Here is a 27,149-nt window from a genome sequence, read left to right on the forward strand (position 1 = left end):
TAACCACTATCCCATGATTCTCTATGAGTAAAACACAGGAAGAAAAGTTAAAGCTGCATCAAAAAAGCAAAGAAATATGAAGGAATTCAAGATTATTATGTTTGTACCAAAACTACTATAATACAAACTCAGGTATCAAATCTAATACAATCAACTTCTTTGTATAATTTGTACTCATTTTTAAAGATGTGGACCAGAGATAAAGTACTGGGGGAAAAAGAAAAAAATACAACAGTTCCCCCTGAAAATTAGAATATACAGTTTTAACACAACTTCTGCAAAATACAAAAGATTGCCTGACAATTTCACACAGCATCTACCAGGACAACTGAAAATTCAAAAAGGTCCATAAATGAGAAAAGCTGAGATTGTAAAAAGGTGAGCAGTTAAGTCAAAATTGCCAAAACACATTCCGTAACAAATCATACTGTGAAAATATCACGAAAGGATAACCCTAGAATTTTTCTTTGCACAACTTTCAAGCACTATAAAAATACTCTGAAAAAAAGAGAAATTTCTCAAACAATTCTACAATAATCAGAAAGCTCATTCAAGGTAAAAGAAACTGCAGAGTAAATATAAGTTAAAGAATAGCAAGCTTTGGAGAAACTAGGAATCCAATCCAGGGAACATTCCTGAATACAATAAAAGCTGCATGTGACAAACCTACCACTAAAATTATACTTAGTGGCGAAAAGTTAAATCCATTTCCTTTAAAATCAGGAGCAAGACAAGGATATCTGCTCTCTCTACTCCTCTTCAACACTGTACTAGAATTCCTAGCCAGAGCAATAAGGCAAGATGCAAATATAAAGGGGATACAAATAGGGAAAAATGAAGTAAGACACATTCTCTTTGCAGATGATATGATCCTGTATTTAAAGAACCTCATAGAATCCACTTCCAACTTACTTGAGCTGATCGAAAATTTTAGTAAAGTAGCAGGATATAAAATAGATCCTCAAAAATCAATGGCTTTAGGGGCTGGGGATATAGCCTAGTGGCAAGAGTACCTGCCTCGGATACACGAGGCCCTAGGTTCGATTCCCCAGCACCACATATACAGAAAACGGCCAGAAGTGGCGCTGTGGCTCAAGTGGCAGAGTGCTAGCCTTGAGCGGGAAGAAGCCAGGGACAGTGCTCAGGCCCTGAGTCCAAGGCCCAGGACTGGCAAAAATAAATAAATAAATAAATAAATAAATAAATAAATAAAATCAATGGCTTTCCTTTATGCAGTAAGGATGAAACCAGGAAAGCAACTCCTTTTAAAATAGCCTCAAAAAATATAAAATACTTAGGAATAACCTTAACCAAAGAAGTGAAAGACTCTATGATGAAAACTTTAAAGTGATGAAAAAGGAAATTAAAATAGAAGTAAGGAAACAGAAAAACCCCCTCATGCTCCTGGATTGGGAAGATTAACATTGTGAAAATGGCAGTATTGCAAAAGGCTATCTACAAACTCATTGCAATACCCATCAATATCTCAACACCATTCTTTAATGAAATAGAGCCAATCAAAAAATTCATATGGACCAACAAAAGATCCTGAATAGAATAAACAAACCTTTGCAGGAAGAACACTGCTGGAGGAATATCAATACCAAACTTCAAACTCTGTTAAAAAGCTATAGTAATAATAACAGCGTGGTATTGGCACAAGAACAGTTCTAAGGGCCAATGGAATAGAACTGATGACCCAGAAATGAACCCTTAGACCTATGGCCCCTTAATCTTTGATAAAGGGGGCAAAATAAACAGGATGGAAGAAAGACAGCCTTGTTCAACCAATGGTGCTGGCAAATCTGGTTCAATACCTGTGACAAACGAAAGCTCCATCCTTTTTTATCACCTTCCACAAGAATCAATTCCTAATTGATAAAGTAAAAGCAGATACCCTGAAAACATTGCAGGAAGGAATAGGAGAAACTCTTAGGCTCCTTGGCACAGGATAAAACTTTCTTAATAAAGGTCTAGAAATACAACAAATCAAAGGAAGGCTGGACAAATGGGATTGCATCAAACTGCAGACCTTCTGCATGGCAAAGGAGATAGTTACCAAGATAAATGGAAAGCCCTCAGATTGGAAGAAGATCTTCACTGGCCATACATCAGACAAGGGCCTCATATCTAAAATATACATACAAGTCAAAAATAAATAAATTCCCTCAAAGTAAATCCTCAAAGAAACAACTGCTCCCTTAATAAATGGGCAATAGACTTGAAGAGTGACTTCTCTGAAGACAAATGAGAATTGCAAGAGGCACATGAAGAAGTATTCAAAATCACTGGCCATGAACAAACAAAACAACCCTGAGATTCCACCTCCCCCCGGTAAGAATGGCTATTATCAAGAAAACTAATAACAACAGATACTGGCAGGGATGTGGCCAAAAGGGAACCCTACTTCATTATTGGCGGGAATGTAAACTGGTTCAGCCACTCTGGAAAGCAGTATGGAGATTCCTCAGAAGGCTAAACATAGAGATACCCTGTTACCCAGAAGCCCCACTTTTGGGCATCTACCAAAAAGACCACAAACAAGAACACACGAAAACCACCAGCACAACAATGTTCATCACTGCACAATTTGTCATAGCTAAAACATGGAACCAACCCAGAGGCCCCTTAGTAGACGAATGGATCAGGAAAGTATGGTACATACACACAATGGAATTTTATCCCTCTATCAGAAAAAAATGACATTGCCACATTTGTAAGGAAATGGAAGGACTTGGAAAAAATTATACTAAGTGAAGTGAGCCAGACTCAAAGAAACATGGACTCTATGGTCTCCCTCATAGGGAATAATTAGCACAGGTATAGGCTAGTCACAGCAGAGGATCACAAGAGCCTAATAGCTATGCCTTTATGAACGCATAACATGATGCTAAGTGAAATGAACTCCACGTTATGGAAACTACTATTATATCACTGTTGTAATTACTTTCAACATGCCATGTGAAACCGTAGCTTCTATTGTTGAGGATCCTCTTGTATCCTCTTCCTGTGGTTGTACCCGCACTATCACTGTATCTTATCTGAGTACACTGGACACTGTATATGCTGGTATCAGAACTAGGGAAGTGAAAAGGAATATCAAAATCAAGAGATAAAGGATAGGGGCTGGGGATATGGCCTAGTGGCTAGAGTGCCTGCCTCGTATTCATGAGGCCCTGGGTTCAATTCCCCAGCACCACATATACAGAAAATGGCCAGAAGTGGCGCTGTGGCTCAAGTGGCAGAGTGCTAGCCTTGAGCAAAAAGAAGCCAGGGACAGTGCTCAGGCCCTGAGTCCAAGACCCAGGACTGGCCAAAAAAAAAAAGAGACAAAGGATAAAAAGACAAACGACCCCAAAAGCAATACTTGCAAAAACCATTTGGTGTAAACCAACTGAACAACTCATGAGGGGAGAGGGAAAAGGAGAGGAGAGGGGGGATGAGGGAAGAGGTAACAAACAGTACAAGAAATGTACCCAAGGCCTAACGTATGAAACTGTAACCCCTCTGTACATCACTATGACAATAAAAAAGTAAAAAAACAAAAAACACAAAGCTAAGAATCACCAACATAATTCATAAATGGATGGAGGGTTTTAAAGATAACTTCTCAGACTTGCTAAGTACCAGTACATCCATGAAGAAAAACTCAATGTACATCCTTAGAGCCATAAGAAAATACAAATCAAAATAGCATTGAGATTCCATCTCCCTCCAGTCAAATGACCATCATTGAGAAAGCAACAATTGCTGGTGGGGATGAAGGGAAATAGAAATCTTAATATGCTGTTAGTTTAAAAGTAGAGTAGTTGCAACGAGGGAAGACAGTGTGAAAAGTCCTAACGAAAACGGAACTACTCTATAATCTAGCAATACCACTGTTGGGTATTTATTAGAAAGACTGCAAATCAGGATAAAATAAAGTCACTTGCACACTCATGTTCATTTCAGCACTATTCACCATAGCCAAGTTAAGAAAACAGCCCATATTCCCCATAAATGGAGTAAGACAAATTCAAATTGACTACTCATACACATATACACTACACACATAGATACACACATACACATACACACACACAGTAATTTTATTCATCCATCAGAATAATGTTAGGCCATTTGCCAAGAAGTGTTTGAAACTGCAAATAATCATAATGAGTGAAGTTAGCCAGGCTCAGAGAAACAAAGGGTACATGTTTATTTTTCCTCATATGTGGAAGTTAGATCCAAATATAAACTTATGTAAAACACACACAAGGATACATGCAAATCAAACTGTCCAAACTATGATACACACAGGATGGGGGGAGGAGTGTTCCCTTGGAATGATTATCAGATAGTTTAATAAAATGAATACTAAGAAGTTGAAAGATATCTTGAGTAAAGGGACTGGAGTCTAAGGGGAAGGTAGAGATGAATAGAAAGTGAAATGGCACACAAACACAGTCATAATACTTAACGTACATATGTGAAGAAGGAAAATGGAGGAAACATGTTGGAATTGGATAAATGGGATTGAGGAAGAGACTGATGGAATGGGTACACTGATCAAGATGCACCGCAATTATGAATAGACATGTTAAATTGAAACCCCTTAGTACAACTATTTGTTCTTAGCAATCTCGACTTGTGAAATTTACTCGTTCCTCGGGAATTTCTAGGGAAAACAAAACAGAATCAAGAATTCACATTCTTCAGTGAATTTCTGCCATCCCATTATTTGCAATTCTTAAATAATGTATGTTCTATATATAATTCCATGTATGATTTCAATGCATTGAAACTAAATAGCTTCTGATTAATATTATGAGTTATTAAATTCAACAATTATGAAAATTGAGTTTTAGTTTGGAGATAGAATGGAAAGTGACATGTAATTCAGTGAGTAAGTGCAGAAGCTTCTGTGATGAGTCAGGGAAATATTTCTGCTTATTATTCAGCAAATGTGTTTGTTATGTCAATGAGTCTATGCTATGTGGACTTTGTTAAATATCCATGTGATAAACAATTGCCTTTGCATTTAAATTAAGTAATACAACAAGTAAAATTGAAGATATAAAATTAAAAATTTAAACTTAAAAGTATCAAGAAATAGAAAACTATGACTAATCTTAGAAATTTAAATGGTTCATACCCTCACGTAAACACTCTAACTAAAAATATGATTCATGATGTAGACTGTCTTGAAGGATCGTATCAAAACACTTGTTCTAATTAATATTGTTTTTTCTACTTATCTTTATTTGTATCCTTGAAATATTCAAGTAAGGTATACTAGAAACCAACTAAGCCATCCTCAGACTAGGGCAAGTTTCATTGCAACTGATCATATTTAAATAGCTAGTATAGTCACATTGCTTTGAACAAAGGAAGTTTGCTGAACAAATACTGCTGACTTAGATCTATTCTAGCAATAAACTAAATGGGAAGTAATGTGGCACCAGTGATTGTAGACATGTATACTGGAGTGAGGGAAAGTTAATCCACAGGGTAAGAAAAGCAAATAACCTACAGGGAAAAGCCTTGTCAAGTCATTTCAGATACAGTACAGCTCAGCCTCATAGACTCCAGTGCCAAAATGTACTTGCAGAAAAAAGTTTAAATAAGAGAGAAGTGTCTCGAGATAATGATATATAAACTATTATGAGGAAAGGTAATTTAAATTAAAAGTATACCTGTTGTTTATTGATATTAATTATTTTCTCCAAAATTTTAACTTGAAACTTTTAATTGGTGTAGAAATTTGGATATATTCAAAATTATGTGGGACTGTGCATGTATATATTCAGCATGATAACTCTGTATGGCAGCCAATCACATTTTTTGGGTCACCTCTAAACATTCCACTGAGTTTTACAAGTGCAGTTAAAACAGTTGATGTGACATCTGCAAGCACTTGTTGACAGCTGTAGAGATAATCTTATAAGCCCTATATTGTATTTCCAGCTGTTTTACGTTTAAATTAACATTCTTTCCTAATTACCAGTCTTGGTGACTATGATGACCAATTCAGGCTTGCAAACTCAAGAGAATCAGAGTTGGTTGTTTTGGGAATTTTTTGAATAGGTGTTTTAATTATTCATCAATCTCTATGAGGTGTATGAACATTTCTTCTTTTCACATTTTTTTTGTCATTTCAGAGACTTCTCACCTAATCTTTTCTCCCTCTCAATCCTGCGGGAATTGCTCTCCATCTCTTCTCTAGTTTCTATTTTTCAAACAATTAGCAATGGTCACGGGTCATCCTGGGTATTAACACTTTTAACAGCTAGAATGGACAAAGGCATCCTGTTACCAATAGACCAAACCGTTACTTATTTGAAATGTAGCCTTTAAGTGTTTTCTCAAAGTGTGTATAAAATTTAAACAAAAATAGCCCAACAAAATCAACACCAGGAAATGAGTGCATCCAAGAGGAGGGGAGGGACCAAGGAAAAAGGGGTACGTGAATGTAGAGGGGAGAAGGAAGGAATGTAGTCAATAACTCATTATATATAAGACAAAATTAAGAAAAGCAAGAGAAGGGGTACAGTCAAAGGGGAGTGAGAATGTTGAAGGGACTGACATTGATCAAGATGCATTGTATTCATAAAATACTTTGTTTTATGGCATCTCCTTGTATAGCTGCTTAAAGATAATATTTTTAACTATCTGTCACGTAATGTAAGGATGTTGGATTGCAGAGATACAATTTCTTTTGACCCTGATGGTTATGCATGCAGATTGTGCCAATATAAATTTAAAATGTTATTCCATAACCAGGGATTACATTAATAAGTATAAAATGTTTTTGTCCACATAAGTCTAAAGGTGTACTTTTGGTAAAGAAAAAAGTAAACTTAATATTATAACAGATTTCTGCTTCCTTAAGAAAGAAAGTCAAAGAACAATAAAAAAAGGCTGCACCTTTGCAGGAAAGTGAAAATTCCCACAAATCTCTACTGAATTTATTCTTAAAATTGTGTTGGCCAGAAGTAGCTCATGGCAGCAATACAAGCTGCAAAGGAACCTGGGAATTTGCTTTGTCAACTGGGTACCATGGCTGCAAATACAGGTTGATTCCAACTGCATTTAAAAAACTTAATTATTACTTTAAATTACACTAAATAATTTAACTGGACCCAACAGATCCATGGTTTAAGGCACGATATACAATCAAGTCTGTGAGGAGAGAAAGCAGTATATCTACCTGGCAATAGTTTATCTTTGGCCCTAGCACAAATGCTGTTTTCTTTGTAGCAAAGATGACACTCCAGCCCAAGAACTATGTCAAAAATAGAAAATTATTACTATTGACACAATTTTCAGTTGGCTTTCCCCCATATATATCAAAATAAACACTTCAGATCTGTTAAAGTTCCACCTATGGATTAATATTGGTATTTATTAAAATACTTATCCATAATCAATATTTTAAATGATAGAAACCCAGTTAGTTGTGTTTATATATTCAATAATTCAATACTTATTATTTGGCATCATAAGACATGTGGATTTTAACTGTATTGAATTTTTAAAACCACTGCACAACTTTTATAATTAGCCAATACATAGATGTTATATTCTACTTAAGTTTCAGTGCTGTTTGTATTTATGTACTTTGAGAAATGATTCCTTCTTATACAAATATGAAACTTTTGAACATAGGGAACACTTTATACACCTGGCATCTTGAAGGCTATTTTCCTCTGATTTTTTTCAACACCTAGACACTGGAACTTAGGAAGTAATAGTTATTTATTGAACAAATTAACAGCTACTCTTCATATGTGTATTAATTTTTATGTGTATTGTGTATGAATTTCACTTGAGATTCAAATCAAACTCTAAAGTTGTTCTGAAACTCTACAAACTTGTGATTGTTTAAATAAGTTTTTATTTTGTCCATAATTGTAACAAACAAAACATTGACGTTTAGTCACAATAAAGCAGAACAGAGGCTAGTGTGGTTCATATGAGGCTGGTCTTGTTGAGTTAAACACAGTTTTCTTCTGGTAGACCCAATTAATGACAAGCTTTCATGACTAAACTATGCTAGGAATTACGCAGGCTTTCTGTTGCCAAACACTCAAGAATGGTAATTGGAAGCAAGAAAGACAATGCCAAAAGCAAAGACAAAACACATTTAAGAAAAGGGCAAAGAAGTAAACAGGATGCTCTTCTAGAAAAGAATACTATCAGAGAGGAAACCATTCTTCGATATGTCCTAAATAAAAGGTGAAAAAATGTCCCTCAGAACCACAATTACTTAGTACCACCACACGTATGATAATCTAATGCTGAGTGACTATTATCTAATTTAAAATTTTTGGCCAAAACAACTGAGACTTATTTTGTTCAACAACTAAGACTTAATAACATTACTGTCTATTTATCTTAGTTATCAAACTGCAAGTCAAAATGTGATAACTAAACAGGACCCAGATTATTTTAAAAGACTTCACATCCCCTGTTGCAGAGCCATTGGGCTGACCTTCAACACGGAAACAAGCCTTTTCAACTTCCTGAGAATTTCTCAACTTTCATAACTCTAGCTATCCCTAAAAACTACTGACATCAAGCTATAGCAATGAAATGACTCAATCAGAAAACATTTTTAGTAAGTGTATAAATATCAAAGGCTGACTACCTGCGCTCCACCAAAATAATAACAACAGTAATAATGATGATGATGATGATGCATAATAATTAGGAAATGGTTCCTTTTTATACTACATGTATATGCCATCTATATACAGTGATATTGAATATTTTGGGGCATTGTATCTATACTAAATTTTTCATAACATAAAACCACCTAATAATATGTTAAAATCAAACCTCTCATATTTAAAAAAAATTGTAATATTATGAGTTAAAACAGTGGACCGATAAATTAGAGATGAAGACATACTGTCTGCAGAGTCTGACTTTCCAAAAGAAATCTTAAGCTTAAATTTTAAGGGAAATCTAGTCTGAACCTAAATTTTAATGTGTCCCTGTAAGATGACACATGTATAAACAATGTAAATAATTATGTCTGCTAGCATGGTGATTATTTTCCAATTAATCAAAGTAGTTTGAGTGTCCATTTAAAAACACTTAACTGCAAGCTCAGCACAGGTGGCTCATGCCTGTGTTTTCAGGAGGATGAGATCTGAAGATCATGGTTTGAAGCTAGCTCGGGCAGAAAAAGTCTTAGATACTTCCATCTCCAATAAGCCACAAAAATCAAGAAATGGAACTGAGTATCACGTGGTACAGCACTCGCTTTGAACACAAATACTCAGGGACAGCACCCACACCCTGAGTTTATGCCCCAAGGGGAACCTACACACACACACACACACACACACACACACGTGCAAGTGTGTGCGCACACGCACACACATACGTTAACTGCAGTATTCTACAGTACAATGGGATGTAAAATAAATGTAAGGATGTGTACTTTCTAAGGAATAGTGTATAAACTGTACTTGGTATTAAAATGTTGTACCTACAAGTATTCAGAAGTTCATCATCAAATGGAAAATTTTGCTCAAGGATGAAACAATGCATTTTAAATTAACAATATCTTTAATCTTCATGATTGATAATGATCCTGAAGTTACTATACATTTTTCCTACTGTACACAGAACAAGACAGGTAATATTATTGGTATAGCAAAGCAATCAGAAAAGGCAATCCTTGTGGATTTGACTAAGTTAAATAATGATTGCTTACACTTAGAAAGCTAGAAACTGTTTTGGAAAAGACTGAACTTACATATGAACAGAAAACAGCATTTGAGTACCTTTCCAATGAAATTATATAGCTTAAGAGATATGTATGCGATTCATTAACTTGGAATGAGAAACACGTTGAATTCTATGTTTAAGATATTCTGGTTATAGTTTACTAAAGAATGAAAGATTTTAAATATAAACATCTTCAAATGGAATTCAATAAAGTTCATAGCAACTGACCACAAGCATTTTACAAAGATATTTACTAAAACTCACATGTATCCTGCTTACTAAGCAAGTATTTAATGCTAACTTGAATGCATAGGACACAGGGTAAAATGCATAGTTTGTCTGAATATCAGATTTAATTTGGGCACATGAAAAATTAGTAAGGTGCTATTTCAATTCTTCAGGTTTTTTTTTTTTATGGGGACAGCATTAGGGTTATTGGGATTTAACCTCAAGGTCTCCCACCCCCTTAGCTTGCTTAGCGGGCATCCTCCTAGCTGTGCCACACCTTCAGCCCTGATTCTGGTTATTTTTGAGGTAAAGTCTCATGAACATTTTTGCTAGAGTTGGTCATGAACCAAGATCTTCCAAATCTCATCATCGTGACTAGCTAGGATTAGAGATGTGGGTCATTGCCATCAGGTGACCATTTCAATTCTGGAATTAAAAAATAAACTATACTTACCTATTTATATTAAGGATATATTAGGCTAAATCCTAAGAGAGATAATACTCCAATGCTATTGAGGGTCAGGGATATTAACTCCCGTTTGTAATGAATATATACAAACTTCCTCCTCACTACCACACTGCAGATATTTTACAAGTATATAATACAATCCACATAAATGGTGCCTTTACTAATAGCCAACACGGCACAAAACTGAATTATAGATGTTGTTTGCCTGACTGAAGTTGAGGGTTCTTTAAGCTTGACCTTGTGAGATTCAACTTTCCATCACTGCCACAAAATACCTGAGATAATCTTTACTTAGGAAAGAAAGACAGAGAGAGAGAGAGAGAGAGAGAGAGAGAGAGAGAGAGATTAATTTGGAATCATGGGTTCAGATACTTCAATCCCTGGACAACTAGTTCTGCTATTTTGATCTTGTAATGAAGCAGAACATTTCTGTGAGGATTCCTTGGTGAATAAAGGGTACTCACCTCGCAGAGACCAGAAAAAAGACAGAGATGAGAGGACCATAATCCATTATCTCTTTAAGACATAGACCCCAATCAAACTACAAACTTTCCACCAGGCCTCAGATCTTAAAGAGCCCTTCACTCTAGTGAATGAGTTCATGAAGCCATGGGTTACTGTGTGTTATATGCAGTAATATAATAAGGATGCTGTGCTCACATGGAAATGGCAGGAAGATACACTTTTTTTCCTACAGAAAGATAAGAACTGACACCAACAGAGCAGGCCTACTCTTTACCAATAGTGAGGGAGAAATATCTTGCATCCAAATCTATGCTATGACATCATTATTTGCTTAATCTGTATATCTAAAGAAGTTTCAAATTACCCAGTTTTAACTGTGATAGTCATGACTCATGAACAATTTTGGCCTAAAATTCTAATTTGGCATGGACAAATACCAAAATTAAAAGAAAGTTGGAAGAACTCAAAGAGCACAATGAATCACTATCATCTCTGAAACCAAAATCTGGCTTGGAGGCAAAAGGATTAGTTTGTTTTTCATGGATGTCATTAATGTCATGACCCATAAGCAAACATGAATCTAAAGAAGTGTTCTATTTTTCAAAACATAAACTTGGAAGAAGACTTTAAAAAAAGGATCAAGTAACTAAATCCACACAACAGACACAAACAAAGGGAAAGAATTGAAAGTATTCCACGCAGGCGATGATACTGTAGTAAAGTAAACCATAGTGGTTTTAAACAGGCCAACATCTGGTATTTGATATTAACTGGCTACCCCCAAAGAACGCTTAGTGAGAGCAAAGAGCTTGGTCTTCCAAAGATGATAAAAACTCAGGCACAGGGTGCAACAAGGCAGCTGTGTATTCACTCCAGCTACATGACAATTTCTTTAAGATGTCAGTCTGATTGGATGTGTCAAATATATTCTCTGTTTCTGAGAGGAGGAGACTGGGAGAGGCTTGCCTTGATTTATGCATGAAGAAAGCAAAGAAAATTGGAACTATTTTCTTGGCGAAAGTTTAGAGGCTTGCTACCACGGCATCTTTTTAAGTAAGCCAAATGGGTTTTCCATTCCAGCAAAGATATTAAACTTGTTTGAGGAGACAGATAAGCAGTCAGCTTCCTACATTTCCAGTAAGATCCAAGGAGAACGTGCTTCTTGTTTTTGAATGGCACATACTCACACATGCTATTGTTTTAATTTTTCATCCCCTGTTAGCATTTTAGTAAGTTATAACTAGAAGTTTTATCAAGCTCATAAGATTTTCTCTACATATTTTCTCTGCATGTTACTTTAATGACATTTCTGATCAAATGCTTTTAAAAAAAAACTTGAAAAAGATAGCACTTTTAGCAGAAAAGAAAATTAGTATGAGAGTGGAAAATTGTTACGAAGAAAACTATTTTACATAAGTACATAAATTAAATATTGGACTAGGAAAGTATAATAGTATGCAGGGTATAAAAGTCCACTAACATAATTACATAGAGTTCTGATATTGAAATAAAAGATGAAAAACACTCTTAAAGAAGCCAATCCCAGTATCATGGAGAAAGGTATGTATAAGATAGTACTGTCTAAAAGAGTTCATTCACATATTGCAAGATACGTATCTATTACATTCAGTCTGTTAATATGTGTATAGAAAGAGGAAATCTTGCCAGGCCTGTTGGTCTATGAAATCTTGACAGGCCTGTTCATCTACACTTGTAAACCCAGCTACTAGAGAAATGGAAAGTGGAAGGATGATAATTTGAGGGAGAGAAAAAGGAAAAGTTAGTGAGACTCCTATCACAACAAATAATCTGGACCATAATGCTTCATGCCCATCATCATAGTTTGGGGGAGTATAAACAGAAACATCTTGGTACAAGGTTTGTCCCAGGCAAAAATGCAAGATCCTGTCCAAAAGAAACAACTGAAGCAAAAAATAAAAAAATGACCTGAGGCATGGCTAAAATAATAGAATTCCTGCCTAGTGTTAGGTGTTGAGTTCAAATGCCTACACGGAGGAAAAAAAAGAAAAAGAAAAAGAATGTGCCAAAATATTCCTAAATATTCCCATTAGTTCTTAGGTAGTGAATACTTTCAAGATGCTTCTTAAAAGCAGTTAACACAGTCAACTCTTCAGGAGCTGGCAACTATGATTATCTATTGTGTATTTTGAATGACCTAGTCTCACTTGGCCTCAGCGTGCAGCCTCATTCAGCACACAAAGACCATGCAGTTCAAAGCAGTACCTGACTGGTAAAGTCACAAATAGATCTATCAAGCAAAACCCACTGGAGTGTTTGGAGCAAATTAGAATATCCAAGCAGACCACACCTACCTCTAAAGAAGGAAATAGTCTGAACCAGGTTCACAGAAATCACAGCACAAAAATTTAGGCACACACAAAGTGACCTGGAGGAAGCAATTAGGCTTGAAACCTACTCACACAACCTTAACTTTTGCCTGTCACATCATGCCATTACGTTTTTCTTTCTACTTTCTTTCTACCTTCTTTAGACAAGGCGCAAGTCCTGGGGTTTGGATTCAGGGCCTGAGCACTGTCCCTGGCTTCTTTTTGCTCAAGGCTAGCACTCTGCCACTTGAGCCACAGCGCCCCTACTGGCCTTTTCTACATATGCGGTGCTGAGGAATCGAACCCAGGGCTTCATGTATAGGAGGCAAGCACTTTTTGCCACTAGGCCATATTCCCAGCCCACAAGGCACATTTTCGATGTAGATACTCTGCAGAGATTTTACATCAGATATGGACTGTATATATTCCAATAATGAAGATCTGAGATGTTTACAGACTGAAGTGGCAACATTAGCATGTTTCATGAATGTGTTTAAAGTTTCGAATGTATTCAGGGTGAGCTCATGTGAAACGACATCGTATTAGAAAGCCCTGGGTGTACTCAAGTATGTTTACTCAAGTGATCTCAGTGCGAAACTCTTTAGGCGCTAGGCATCATCCTAGATTTCTTAAGTTTATTATTCGATGGACAGGGTGGTCATGAGCATAAATGCAAACGCTCAGTAGAAGAGGAAAAGTGCTACAAGCAGAACTGCAGCATGCACACAGCCTCTGCCCAAGAAGGGTAAACACTTGTTTCCAGTCTCAAAATGAAATATCAGTATTAGATACTCATTATTAAATAATCTCATTGTTTATGATCTTTAAATTATGGATAATTTTAAGTGTTTCACAATCAGTTACTTTATATGCATAGGGTGTAACTCATACTATTGTTTTATTCTCAACATGAAGCCTATCCATTGCACAAAAATTTACAGAAATCTAACTGTGCTTATGACAGTCCTAAGGTACTCATATTCTCTCTTTTCCTTTCTGTCTCTATCTTAACTTCCTTTATTTCTCTCTCTCTTTTTCTCTCTCTCTGAAATATACTCTTTTAACATTTTATAGTTTTGTTTTTGTTTTTGTCGATTGTGGGGCTTGAACTCAGGGCCTGGGCACTGTCCCTGCGCCTCTTTGGGTTCAAGACTAGTGTTCTACCACTTGGGCCACAATGCCATTTCCAATTTTATTTATTTGTTTGTTTGTTTATTTATTGCTTGACTGGGTAGTTGGAGATAAGAATCTCACAGGGACTGTGACTGCCAGCATGGGCTGGCTTTGAACCGCAATCCTCACATCTTAGCCTCTTGAGTAGCAAGGATTACAGGCATGAGCCACAAGCCCCCGGCTTTACAATATACCATCATGAAGTAGTCGTTCATTACTTTGTTCATTTTATATGTCAAAGAGCACAACGAAGCTAAGCAATAGGCACTAGGCCACACAGTTAGTTTATTTAGTGGCACTAAATAGTTTAGAGACATGGTAGGCCAGTGACTATAGGAAGCACTCCAGAATCCCCATTCTTCTCAATTATGCAGAATATCTATATAAACAGTTACAACAGTCACAATTATGTTACTCCTTGACAGTTCTATGACTAAAATCAGAGCACAAACATTGGCAAGTTATTCTTTTTTTTTTTTTTTTTTTTTTTTTTTTTTTTTTTTTGGCCAGTCCTGGGGCTTGGACTCAGGGCCTGAGCACTGTCCCTGGCTTCCTTTTGCTCAAGGCTAGCACTCTGCCACTTGAGCCACAGCGCCGCTTCTGGCCATTTTCTATATATGTGGTGCTGGGGAATCGAACCCAGGGTTTCATGTATACGAGGCAAGCGCTCTTGCCACTAGGCCATATTCCCAGCCCCTGGCAAGTTATTCTTGATCGTACTGTAGAAATACTAATGCAAAGTGCAGAAGCTGAGCCAAACTGAATGAATGAATGAATGAACGAACTAACCCACTATAACTCTGAATCCACACTCTCCACTTAGGACTGCAACCTTTAGTACCATATAAAAGGAAAATGGTCACTTGAGGATACAGTTTTAATGTAAAATAAATTGTAAAATAAATGTCTAATAAGAATCTTTATACATATAGAAGTCACAGAAACCACACCTTTCTGATCACTTCAACACTCCCCACCTGCTCAAACAAGGAAAGTGTTGAAGATCAACTTGTAGAAAATTCTGACTCATCAATGCTTTGCTGTTACTATTTAAACAAAGTTACACATCTAAAGGTTCCTCTTACACTATAGAACGTCCACTTTCTAATTAGTTGGCTTCTCAGTTGAAGTGGGCTTTTTTTTCCATCCTTAAGAATTTTTTTTTAAGTTTTTATTATCAAACTGATGTACAGAGAGGTTACAGTTTCATACGTTAGGCACTGGATACATTTCTTGTACTGTTTGTTACCTTGTCCCTCATACCTCCTCCCCCCTCCCCCTTACCCTTCCCTCCCCAGGTGTTCAGTTCACTTACACCAAACAGTTTTGCAAGTATTGCTTTTGTAGTTGTTTCTCTTTTATTACCCTGTGTCTCTCAATTTTGGTATTCCCTTTCAATTTCCTAGTTCTAATACCAGTATACACTGTTTCTAATATACTCAGATAAGATTACAGAGATAGTGTAGATACAGTCACAGGAAGGTGATACAAGAACATCATCAATAGTAGAAGCTACAGATACACATGGGACGTTGAAAGTAGTTACAACTGTGATATAACAATCATTTCCATAACATGGAGTTCATTTCACTTAGCATCATCTTATGTCATCATAAGGGTATAGCTATTGGGCTCTTGTGATCCTCTGCTGTGACTTGCCTAAACCTGTGCTAATTATTCCCAATAAGGGAGACCACAGAGTCCATGTTTCTTTGGGTCTGGCTCACTTCACTTAGTATAATTTTTTTCAAGTCCTTCCATTTCCTTACAAATGGGGCAATGTCATTCTTTCTGATAGAGGCATAAAACAGTGGCTCATACCTGTAATCTTAGTTACTGGAGCTGCTTAGATCTAAAGAACTATGGTTTAAAGCAAGCACTGAGGTTGGAGAGAAGTCCAAAAAAATTGTCATAATTTAAATAGCAGAAAAGCTACACTGGAGGTGTGAGTGTGACACAGTGCCAGTTGTAAGAAAAACAAAATTCCTCTAAGGATAGACCCTCAGTTCAAGCCCTAGTACTAGCACATTCCATAAAAGTAGAATTTATTTTGCTCCTTTCCCCTCAAATTAAATTAGCAGGGATACTTTCAAGCAGGATTTTGAAAGAAGGAATTCTGGAAACATTTTTAGGATTACTTCTTTCTGTTTTGTGAACTGGTAGCTGACCTACAGATTTGTGTGGATAATCCAGTCTTGTGTGCAGCTAACTTTTCTTTAAGGTTCTATTTTAATGTACTGTGTGAACTATTAGCCCAGCAAGGAAGCTCAGTAATCCAAAGTGCTATTAAAAGGAGAGAGAGAGAGAGAGAGAGAGAGAGAGAGAGAGAGAGAGAGAGAGAGACCGCGCGCATGTGCAAGTGTGTGTGTGTGTGTGTGTGTGTGTGTATCCTAGCGTGACCACTGTTTATACTGCTTACTCTGTTTGGAATGCAAACCATAATAGCAGAATGGTCTGTTATTAATACATCTTATAAATGTATTCAGATTGCAGAGTAATGGGTGATCACATAAGTCAAAAGTGATCAGCACTGTTATCATCAGAAATCAAGAGAATACTACACATGGGTGGCCACAGAATGAGAAAGGCAGTTGGAATGGGTCTGAGGAGATTTTGACCAATTTCCAGTTAGTTTCTTTAGACACTTTGGCACAGATTAAACTTACTAAAACCTCACTTACAGTATACCACTCAGGACGCTCAGGGGCTCCCAAAGCTTTCATCTCAAACTCAGACTGGCTCTGTGGCTTCTCTTACTTTCCACAATGTTTCTGCTTCCCTTCAGGCTCTTTTCTCTCCAGTTAAAGGTCCCTGCCACTATTTCCCAAACATCCCTGGCCACTCCTACTCTGTGTGTCACTGTTACTCTTCAATATCCAAATTATGGCTAGGTCTCCCATGTCTGCAGTTAGCAGCTACTCATTTTCAAATTTCACCTATAGCCCTACTTTTCTCAGGACTGCCACACAATCCTCATAAGCCTATCTCTACAAGTGGTCATGGCACGCTCACAAAAAACTCTTACTGTCCACTTTTGTACTTTCACTCATTTCTGGTATTTTTTTTTCTTTGCACGAGCATATTTATCATCTCTCAAAAGTGCTTTATATGCACTTACTATAAACAACAGCACTCCATATCCTTCTGCCTCATTCATGCCATGGTCATTTCCTACCTCTAATTGCAGCTGACACTAATGAGAATTAATTAAAATGCTTCTGGATTAAACACAAGAATTAGGATCAGGACACCCAGAATTAAGGGGTAAAGTTGGAAGAGCACTTCTACCAAATTGTACTTGGTGTCCTCAATTCTCCTTCCCCTGCCTTGGCCAGGCAGTCCCACAGACTTATAAGACAGTTGAGGAATGTGTATGGGTGAGAAAGATTCTAGAATACAATCCTTTATCCTAAATCCTTGGAAAATCCTGAGTCTCAGATACTAGAAATTGTCAGGAAACAAAATGTACATACATGTCAGTATCCACTACCTCTTAACTATCTATGGTAACATGGCATGAAAAATGCATTTCAGTCCAGAGATATTTCAACTTAGAAAATTGTGACTATAAATACCTATGTCAGTTCATATTAGGTTGATGTCACCAAATAATTTATGAAAATGAGCTTTTGGACTTCAGAATTACCATGAAAGGATCATGGGTCATGTTGAAAGCCAACAGGGTACAAAGAAACAATAAGAATTTCTCAGCCAAACATGCTTTAATGTATGTTTGGGCATCTACCATAAATGCCCAACAAAGCAAATTAAGCCAATAAATCTCTGCTTTCTTAATCAAATAACCCGCATAATATGTGTAGATGTGTATAATTACTTTTAGAAGAAACAATTATACACACAGTCTTAAAATACTTTGAGTAAATTCATAAGGTTATTTTAAATTACCTTATAAATAAAAAAAACTTTAGTAAATTTCTGTGAACTCTGTGTAATTTCTCATTTGTAAAAATCAATGATGACTTAGTTGACAATTTACAAAAGTTAAGCCCATATAAGATGAGACATGTATTCTGCCAAGTATAGAGTAACTGGTAAAAAATGAAACACAAATGCTGTTCATTCCTAAACTACTCATTTGTGATAGATCACTTGGCATAGGAAAATACAATCTTTGACTAAAGTTACATCAGAACAACTTAGTAAAATTGTTTAATAATTATCAGAATTTTTTGTTAGGCCCCCAAGTAGCCAGTGTCCCCTCCAATACTTGTATAGACTAGGACATTTATACGCTATCTTCACTCATAGGGACTTTACTACACTTTATATTTAGGGCTTGAAAGAAAAGTTTATCGTCGGGGCTGGGATATAGCCTAGTGGCCAGAGTGCCTGCCTCGGATACACGAGGCCCTAGGTTCAATTCCCCAGCACCACATATACAGAAAACGGCCAGAAGCGGCGCTGTGGCTCAAGTGGCAGAGTGCTAGCCTTGAGCGGGAAGAAGCCAGGGACAGTGCTCAGGCCCTGAGTCCAAGGCCCAGGACTGGCCAAAAAAAAAAAAAAAAAAAAGAAAAGAAAAGTTTATCGTCATTTCAGGTTGTCCCATGATTGCGAATTAGGGTCTAAATAAATGTAAAAAATTGCCCTAAGTGCAAAGTAATATCTTTCTCTCTTCCTTGCTGCATGCTACTCCAATGTGCAAGAGGAAAGTGGAAGATTCTGGGAGGACAAGGGATCATGGAGTTTTTCATCGACCTCAAAGGGTTGAACCCATCCCCATATTTTCCTAGAACATGTTTCAAAAGTCAAGAAACAAAATTTTTGTTCCTGGTTAAGTCATTTAAATTTTAAGTATCTCTTCTTTAATGTAATATCTCGAATATAATATCCATCTTATGTAGTTGCACTGAAAGCCAAAAAAAGGGGGTTCTAAAGCTCTGGCAAAATACAGGGCACACACGGGTACTGAAGACAACACAGATTATTGTGAAACACACAGTCCTTATGCATAGGAAAAGCTGGAAGCTGAGATGAACCTTGAAGGCATCTGGAGTTGCCAATGGCAAAAGCAGAGCTGTAGTTACAGAAAGACCTCATCCCACTCCCACTCACTCTTGTTTTCCCCCAAAATGTTAAGAAAAGCTGGGAAACATTTCCAGGTCAATCTCACATTGAAAACAAGGAGACCAAGACCTTTCTCTCAAATGCCTTGAAGTGGAAATCCAGAAAGCTATTTCCCTAGTTACTACCTTAACTCTACTCAAATCAACTTACAAGAATGAGAATGAAGACCCATTGTCATTAAAAAAAATGTCATTGAAGTTAGTCAGTAATTGTCTACCACCTAAAGTAGTCTGGATGCTATCTCATGAACAAATGGACAAGAGCCCAATAGCTATACCCTTATGATCACATAAGATGATGCTAAGTGAAATGAACTCCATGTTATGGAAACGATTGTTATATCACAGTTGTAACTACTTTCAACGTCCCATCTGTATCTGTAGCTTCTATTATTGATGATGTTCTTGTATCACCTTCCTGTGGTTGTACCTACACTATCTCTGTAATCTTATCTGAGTATATTGGAAACCATGTATACTGGTATTAGAACTAGGAAATTGAAAGGGAATACCAAAATTGAGAGACAAAGGGTAAATTAAGACAAACAACTACAAAAGCAATACTTGCAAAACTGTTTGGTGTAAGTGAACTGAACACCTCAAGGGGGGAAAGGGAAAGTGGGAGGAGGGAGGGGGGTATGAGGGACAAGGTAACAAACAGTACAAGAAATGTATCCAATGCCTAACGTATGAAACTGTAACCTCTCTGTACATCAGTTTGATAATAAAAATTTGAAAAAAAAAGATTTAAAAAAATGAACAAATGGCTGCCAGTCAGGAAATCAAGATGCAACTGGTTTATACATGTAATCCTAGATACTTGGGAGATGAAGATAGGTAGATCATGGTTTAAGTCCAGACCAGAAAAGCTTTTGTTATTTAAGACCCATCTCAAAGAATATCTGAGGTATGGTAGATTATGGTCCTAGGTAGATAGGAAGAAAAGGCCAGCCAAGACAAAAATGTTAGATATTATTGAAAAGTAACTAAAGCATAGAGCACTGGAAGCATGACCAAAGTGATAGAACACTTGCCTACCAAGCTTGAAACCAGGAGTTCAAACCCAGACCTAAAGCTTCCCCTGCAAAACAGTTAAAATTATGTGTGCGTGTATTGTGTCTATGTGTGTGTATACATACACACACACACACACATATATATGTTGGTAAAATAAGTATAATAAATATATAAAAAAGTGGCAAGCAAACTGGAAGGTAAAGTGAGCATTTTTATGTTGAAATCCACAGATAGCCAGTATCAGTCAGAGTAATGTTAGAAATTAAGGAAAGAAGTTGACAAGGACAAAAATGAAAGTTGAGAAAAATATTTTATGCTCTTCAATACAATTATGAAAGTACTACTATAGGAGAACCAGATAACTCAGGAAAATGGGACAAGGATGTAAGTCTCTGGTTTTGATAACTTTTGCTCTCCTCAGAAAGGGGATTTGTGAAAGTTAAACTCTGAACCTCTAACATAAATTGATGCAGGGTAAATTGAAGAGATTTTAAAGCTTCCTTTCCTAATCTTGAACATCTTAGCCAAGATTGATAGGCTGAGCTTGGAATGGGGAAGAGCGTGTCATACAGAGAAATATAGAAACCACAATATAAAACAGAGGGAAACATTCAAATAAATGCTTATACATTACAGCTCTTTTTGGCGCCTATTTTATCTGAATAAAATGTATTTGAGCTTCAATGCACACTTGTAATTTTGTCATATAGATTAGAGTAACACCTGTCAAATGCTCAAAGACATAAAGTACATTATACAGATTAAGTCCTCTTTTATGGGACGTAAACTTGTGAAGCACATTTTTGTTTCTCAAACAATGCCCTATGTCTAGCCAAATGTTAAGTGATCCATGGAGTAAGTGCTATGATGAGCCATTAACAACCATCCTCTTCTCTGAAATACCGTAGTCTTCCAAATAGGAAGATTCCCCTCAGTAAAACACTGAGGCTAGGGTTACTTTCTCCCACTCTGTTAACTCAGCTTAGTCTTCATTCATGGGTTCCTACTCTGTAACATCTTCAGCTCCTTCATTTGTTCCACTAACAGCACTCTCATTTCATCACTTCCGATTTGCATTGTTTCTATTGCTTCCTGATTAGACCCCAGCCCAGTAAATGTCCTTCTGATTTCTAACCAATCCCAAGAATGAACTCAATACTCTACTACCTATGTGATTCAACTGCTCAGATTATGAATAACTCTCCATGGCAGAAGAATAGGCTTCTTAAACTTTTTCAGTCTATAGCCAATAGCACTCCAACGATCTCTCTAAATTTAAGATAATAATTCACTGTTATTCCACATAACTCTTCACCTCCAAACTTCTATCTTTCTGCTTGTCTTGTCACTCTATCTGGGAAAACAATTAGATCCCTGGTTTTGATAAGTTGATCTAATGTGGAACTCACTTCCAAAGGGACAACTCAAGTTCCGCTCTCACATCAAGGTTCTTAGCTCAAAAAAAAAGGGGGGGGGAAGGGAGAAAAGCAGCATAAAGTAATTTCTCTCCCAAATTTCAGAAATCAGACATCACTTCAATACCAATTCCATACCAACAGAATAATTAAGTCTCAGAGTATTTCTATTCATAATTCATTAGTTTTTCACTTTAAATGTGATTTTCTTGAAGAGAGGGAAAATGGTGTATTTTTAAGAAGATCCATTTTAATAGATTACATTGCAAATTAAGCAATTATGTAAAATGATTAAAAAAACAAGGACATTAGCTTTCAGATCAGTGTACCTAATATTTTTATTACATAGGAGAACAGCTTAGGATGCTAATTTAACATATAGTGAATATACATTTTAATCTTTAAATCTTAGATCCAAGCCCAAAGATTTGCTTGATCTCAGAGTAGGGGAAACATTTAAAGACAACCAGAGAATTCATAAATACTTGGTACATGTGGTATTTTGAACAATTCTGCTGGTGCTTAAGTGGGAACAGTACATAAAATTAAAACATGTAGTGTATAGAGTTATTAATCATAGAGAAAGAAAATCCAGTGTATTGAAATCTAACATACATAAAAAGTGCTCTTGGTATTAATACTCTCAGTCTGGCCACGTCTAAGAACAAAAAGTTCCATATCTATACTTCATTTGAAGTAATGCTTTCATTTAATTGTTTGGGTCACAAACCAGGTTTCACCTAAAATCAAACTTCCAACTCTACCAAAACTCATTTTGCAAATATTGGATCACTTTATGATTTTGGCTCTAATTATCTGAATGGCTTACGGGCTAGAAGAAGCAATGGTGGCTAACCCTGCTTTATAGCACATGAGTTATTTCACAATGTCTAAGGAGTAAAATAATGACCCGTAGAGAAGATTAACAATTGGTTCTTCCCAATTCTCCATTATGCCATTTAAATGACGTGCTTGTACAGACCACTCGGGAGAGGCATAGTGATTTTATTGAAGACTGTCAAAGTACTACTTACTGGAGAAGTTTGCTTTGACAATAGCACACTCTTTTATAGTCTATGGAACTCAGAAATTTAAGTAATGTTTCAAGATATGGGGGGGGAACTTGTATCATCTAGATAGTATCAACTCATAATCAACATACAGATAGAATAGACAGTTAAATTTCAAAAGCAACATTTGCAAAATTGGCATGGCAAAGGGAAAACTTGATTACATCACTAATGAAGACAGCTTTGAAACTAACTTTTTTTGTCCAATCTCATAGATCTTATACATCTCAGAGAGAGAGAGAGAGAGAGAGAGAGAGAAACACAAACACCTCAGAGTTACATCCTTTCAAGATTGATCTGGGAGTGTGACTCTTAGATTCATGATTGACTTATCAGGAAATTATTTTTATTTAATCTTCACATTGACTTATTGTAAGGAAAAGCAAGTTTTCATCAGGCACTGGAGAAGTGTAATTTTACTAAGTCATACTCAGGGTAGCTTGACTGCAGAAACAGAAATTGAATGGGTGTGGCAAAATTCAAGGACTTGAAGTACAGCAAGTATTATTGGGCCCAATATTACACTTCAGTACTATTTAAGGACTGTAGGAGATCCTCTTCACTGTAGTTATAGCCATGCACTTGTTTTATAAAAATGATAATCTCATAATGCATTATGGTCTGCAATGTGTTGTGCATTGTTTTACTCAAAAGGTTTTCCCTCACTTGGCTCCCTATATTGAGCTACACATCCCTATATTTTAACTTTTCCCTAAATGTAACTTATGTTCCCAAATAGAACTAGGAAGGTTGTTTGATTTCTACACATTTGGTGTATGTTCCTCAGTAAAGTCAACTGAAAGCCAAGTGCCACACACCCCTTGGCCCTTGGCCACTTTTTCCACGAGTTAAATAAACCACTGCAGTCTGCTTCCAGCCAGGGGCACTTTAAGTGGAACTCAGGAGACTGTCACAGCGCGTTAAATAAAAAACTTCTTCAGGAGTTCAAAATTCTCCTAAGTGTTGTTATGTCAGATATGAACTTTTAAAGTAAATACACACTCTTTAGCAGAATCTGCTGGGAAGGAGCACATTTAGGACCGAGAACTCTTTGAAAATCCAAACGCCTTCCAAAGCATCTCAGCACCATGTTTTAAGTCAAAATTATTACGTGCCTCATATTTGAAAACAAAGTAATCCAAATTGGGAAGAGTATGCCTTAGGTTATTTTTTACTTTTTTTCTTTTTACCAAAGTTTACAAATGTTGAGTTCACAACACTGAAAAATAAAAGCCTAGTTTGATGGTGAGCTAAATGACTGTAATTCTCCACTTCTAATCAACCCGAAATCCCTAAAACCCAGTTACTGGATTCCCTAAGCGTTTAATAAAATAGCGCCCAGCTCCAGGTACTCGTACAACCTGAACACCCCAGCAAAGGGTTGACTCAATATCCTTGTGTCCCAAGAAAGAATGAGCCAAAACAAGAAACACGAGCATTTATTTTCCGGATCCGAATGGAAATGTCTCCAGAGGCAGGCTTCACCGCGCCCTTGACTCCCCCCTCTGCCCTGACCCCCACCCCCACACCCCAGGCCACTTTGAAAGCGATCCTGGGATCTCAGTCACTAGACACAGTGTAACGCGCTTTGCTCCTGTGTCACTTTTCGCCCATGTAACTTGCTATCTGGTAACAACTTCCTATTTACAGTGCGGGAGGGCGGGGGAGAAAGAAACACTTTCTAAAGCCTCAACTTTGGATCCACCGCACAGCAAGCATACAAACCCTCCGGAGGGTTTCCAGTACTCAGGAAACCCGCACACCAGTTCTTGTGCAGCCTGCAACACAAATGGGCCCTGACCTGGGGTGGGGGCGGGGGGAAGCAGGAGGAGGGGTAGGGGTCCCCAGATCCGCAGGGGTGCAAGCACCTACCTTGACCTCGCCGGCGTCGGGCTCCGCGTCGGAGTAGCCTAGTCCCGACTCCCAGGCGGCGGCGGCGGCGGGCGCCTGGCGCGGACCGGGCAGCAGCGCAGCGGCGAGCAGCGAACACGCCAGGGACCAGAAGCCCAGCAAGTGCATGGTGGACGCCGGGCCCGGGGAATGAGTGGGGCGGCCGGTGGGCTGGCGGGGGCAGGGCGGGGGGCGTGGCCGCCCGGCGAGGTTGGAGGTTCCCCTCCTGGCTCGTCCTTTTCCACCCCCCCGGGGGGTCTCCTCCCGGGGCGCCCCCCGCCCCCCTGGGCGAGCCGGAGGCGGCGGGAGCCTGGCGGGAGCTCGGGGGTCCCAACTTTGGCAAATCTTCGTCTTCGCGGCCGGCAAGACCCGGGAGAGGCGAGCGGGCGTCAGGTAGCGAGCCTCGCGGGAAGCCGGCCGGCCCCGCTCCCCAGCGATCCCCCGCAGCCCGAGTGCCCCTCCGCCCTCCGCTTCCGCGAAGTGAAAGAAGCCGGGCTAGCGGGAGCGGTGCCGGCGTGGCCGGGGGCGGGAGGAGGGCGGCGGGACGCCCGGCGACGGCGGGGCCCGGGAGCTCCGCGCGGGGCTGGAGCCTCCGGAGCACGCGGGGCAGCGCGGTGGCGGCGACGGCGGGGCCCGGGAGTTCCGCGCGGGGCTGGACCTTCCCGAGCGCGCGGGGCAGCGCGGTGGCGGCGGCGGGCGCTGGGGCAGGGCATGACTGATGCGCCCTCTGCCTGCGCTTATGTGAGAGAAAGCGGCCGAGGGAGGGCGCGTGCCGAGCCCGGCTGCCCTCCCCTCTCACTTTCCCTCGGAAGCTCTCCCTGCAGCTCCCACTTCCCTCGCCTCCTCCCCTGGAGGCCCTCCCTCCCTCCCTCCCCGTCCTGGGAAAGGGGGTGGGAGTGAGGCGGTGGGGTGGGGGTGTGCTGGAGAGGTGCAAGTTCACTTTCAGGGCTGGGGATCCAACAGATACCGTACTTGGCCAAGTTGGAGAAGAGAAGAGTGGGTATGGTTGGGTGAGAGAGAGCTGGGTCTTTTGTCCTTGGTCACTCCAGGCTCTCTTGGCATGCCACGCCCTCTGCGCCCTGCATATTTTGGAAACTGTCTTGAGCTCTGAAAGTTTCAAGTCATCTTGGATTCACCCTCCCCACCCCTTTCTCTTTGGCTTGTTCTCTCTCTGTCTCTACCCCCCCCCACACACACACACACCTTTCCTCCCTGCCTCTGCCCCAACCCCCTTTTCTCCTCCCTCCCCCTCTCCTGGGGAACTTGGAGTTGCTGGATGAAGCCACAAGACTACAAGACTTGTGGGAATCAAATGCTGCCTGTTGGGACAGATGCGAATGACCCTTCTGGAATCTTCAACTTCCGGCAGATGAAGAGCAGTGCTAGAATCCTCCTGGAGAGAAAAGAAAACACAGGGTCAAGTTTCTGGGAGAAGTTGAGTTTACAAGAGAAAGAAGATCATAAACAGGGACAATGACATGTGTTAAGCATATTCCAGGAAGGAGATGACTTTGGCAGAAAAATAACTGTTTCCCAGCTGGAAAAATTGTGCTGTGACACTGGTGGCATCCTTGGGGTAAGGGGCGACCCAACATGCAGAACAGGAAAAGTCTCACTTTTACACTCCCCTCCAACTACTTTACTTACACTGACATAAAAGGCTTAGAAATTAGAACATGAAAATCCCATAAGGTTTATAAAATCTTAGATGGAGAAGAGACTTTATGTGGTTCAAATCTTTAGAAACTTTGGAGCTCTTCTTACCTGTATTTACTTGTGAAGACTTAATATGCAGCTTACAGGCTGTCCAATCCCTTTAGTGTATGTCAGCTTTGCTGAAAAGTGTTTCCTTCCATCTAGCCCACTGCCTGTGACTTCTAGAGTTTGTAGGCAATAGCTAGTCTAACTTCCACATATAAGTTCCTCAAATTCACTGAAAACTGTCACGTTTTCACTGTGTTAGCTTTCTTCCCAGAAAAAAATATCTACTTTTCTCTCCACATGACAACACACCAGCTTCCTCTCATCAGTCATACTGTATGTTTACATTTGTGAAATACACTGCTAAGACCATGGCTCAGTACTTAAAGTCCTCCACCAAAGCATGCAGAGAATGAGTTCCCTTATACAGACAGCATGCAATTGTTGATGTAGTCTTGGATCAAGTTTATTTTCTGGCAGCCAAATCATTGTTGACTCAAACTACTCTTAAGTCAACTAAACTCCACCAGAAAAAAAAAAATTTATTACTTTTGCCCCACCCTGGGGCT

At 38.7% G+C, this 27,149-nt stretch overlaps 1 protein-coding gene across 1 annotated transcript in view; it reads right to left on the reverse strand.

Annotated features, from left to right (window-relative positions):
* The window catches only part of Vegfc (vascular endothelial growth factor C), an 84,962-nt gene extending 59,675 nt beyond the window's left edge, over nucleotides 1-25,287 (reverse strand). Inside the window, exon 1 of the mRNA XM_048330749.1 lies at nucleotides 24,862-25,287. Within this exon, the coding sequence (XP_048186706.1) occupies nucleotides 24,862-25,008 (147 nt within the window). The 5' untranslated portion in view covers nucleotides 25,009-25,287. The remainder of the gene's footprint in view (nucleotides 1-24,861) is intronic.
* Between the last annotated feature and the right edge of the window lie 1,862 nt (nucleotides 25,288-27,149).

The sequence above is a fragment of the Perognathus longimembris genome, chromosome 21, assembly GCF_023159225.1.
Source record: "Perognathus longimembris pacificus isolate PPM17 chromosome 21, ASM2315922v1, whole genome shotgun sequence".
Lineage (NCBI taxonomy): Eukaryota > Metazoa > Chordata > Mammalia > Rodentia > Heteromyidae > Perognathus > Perognathus longimembris.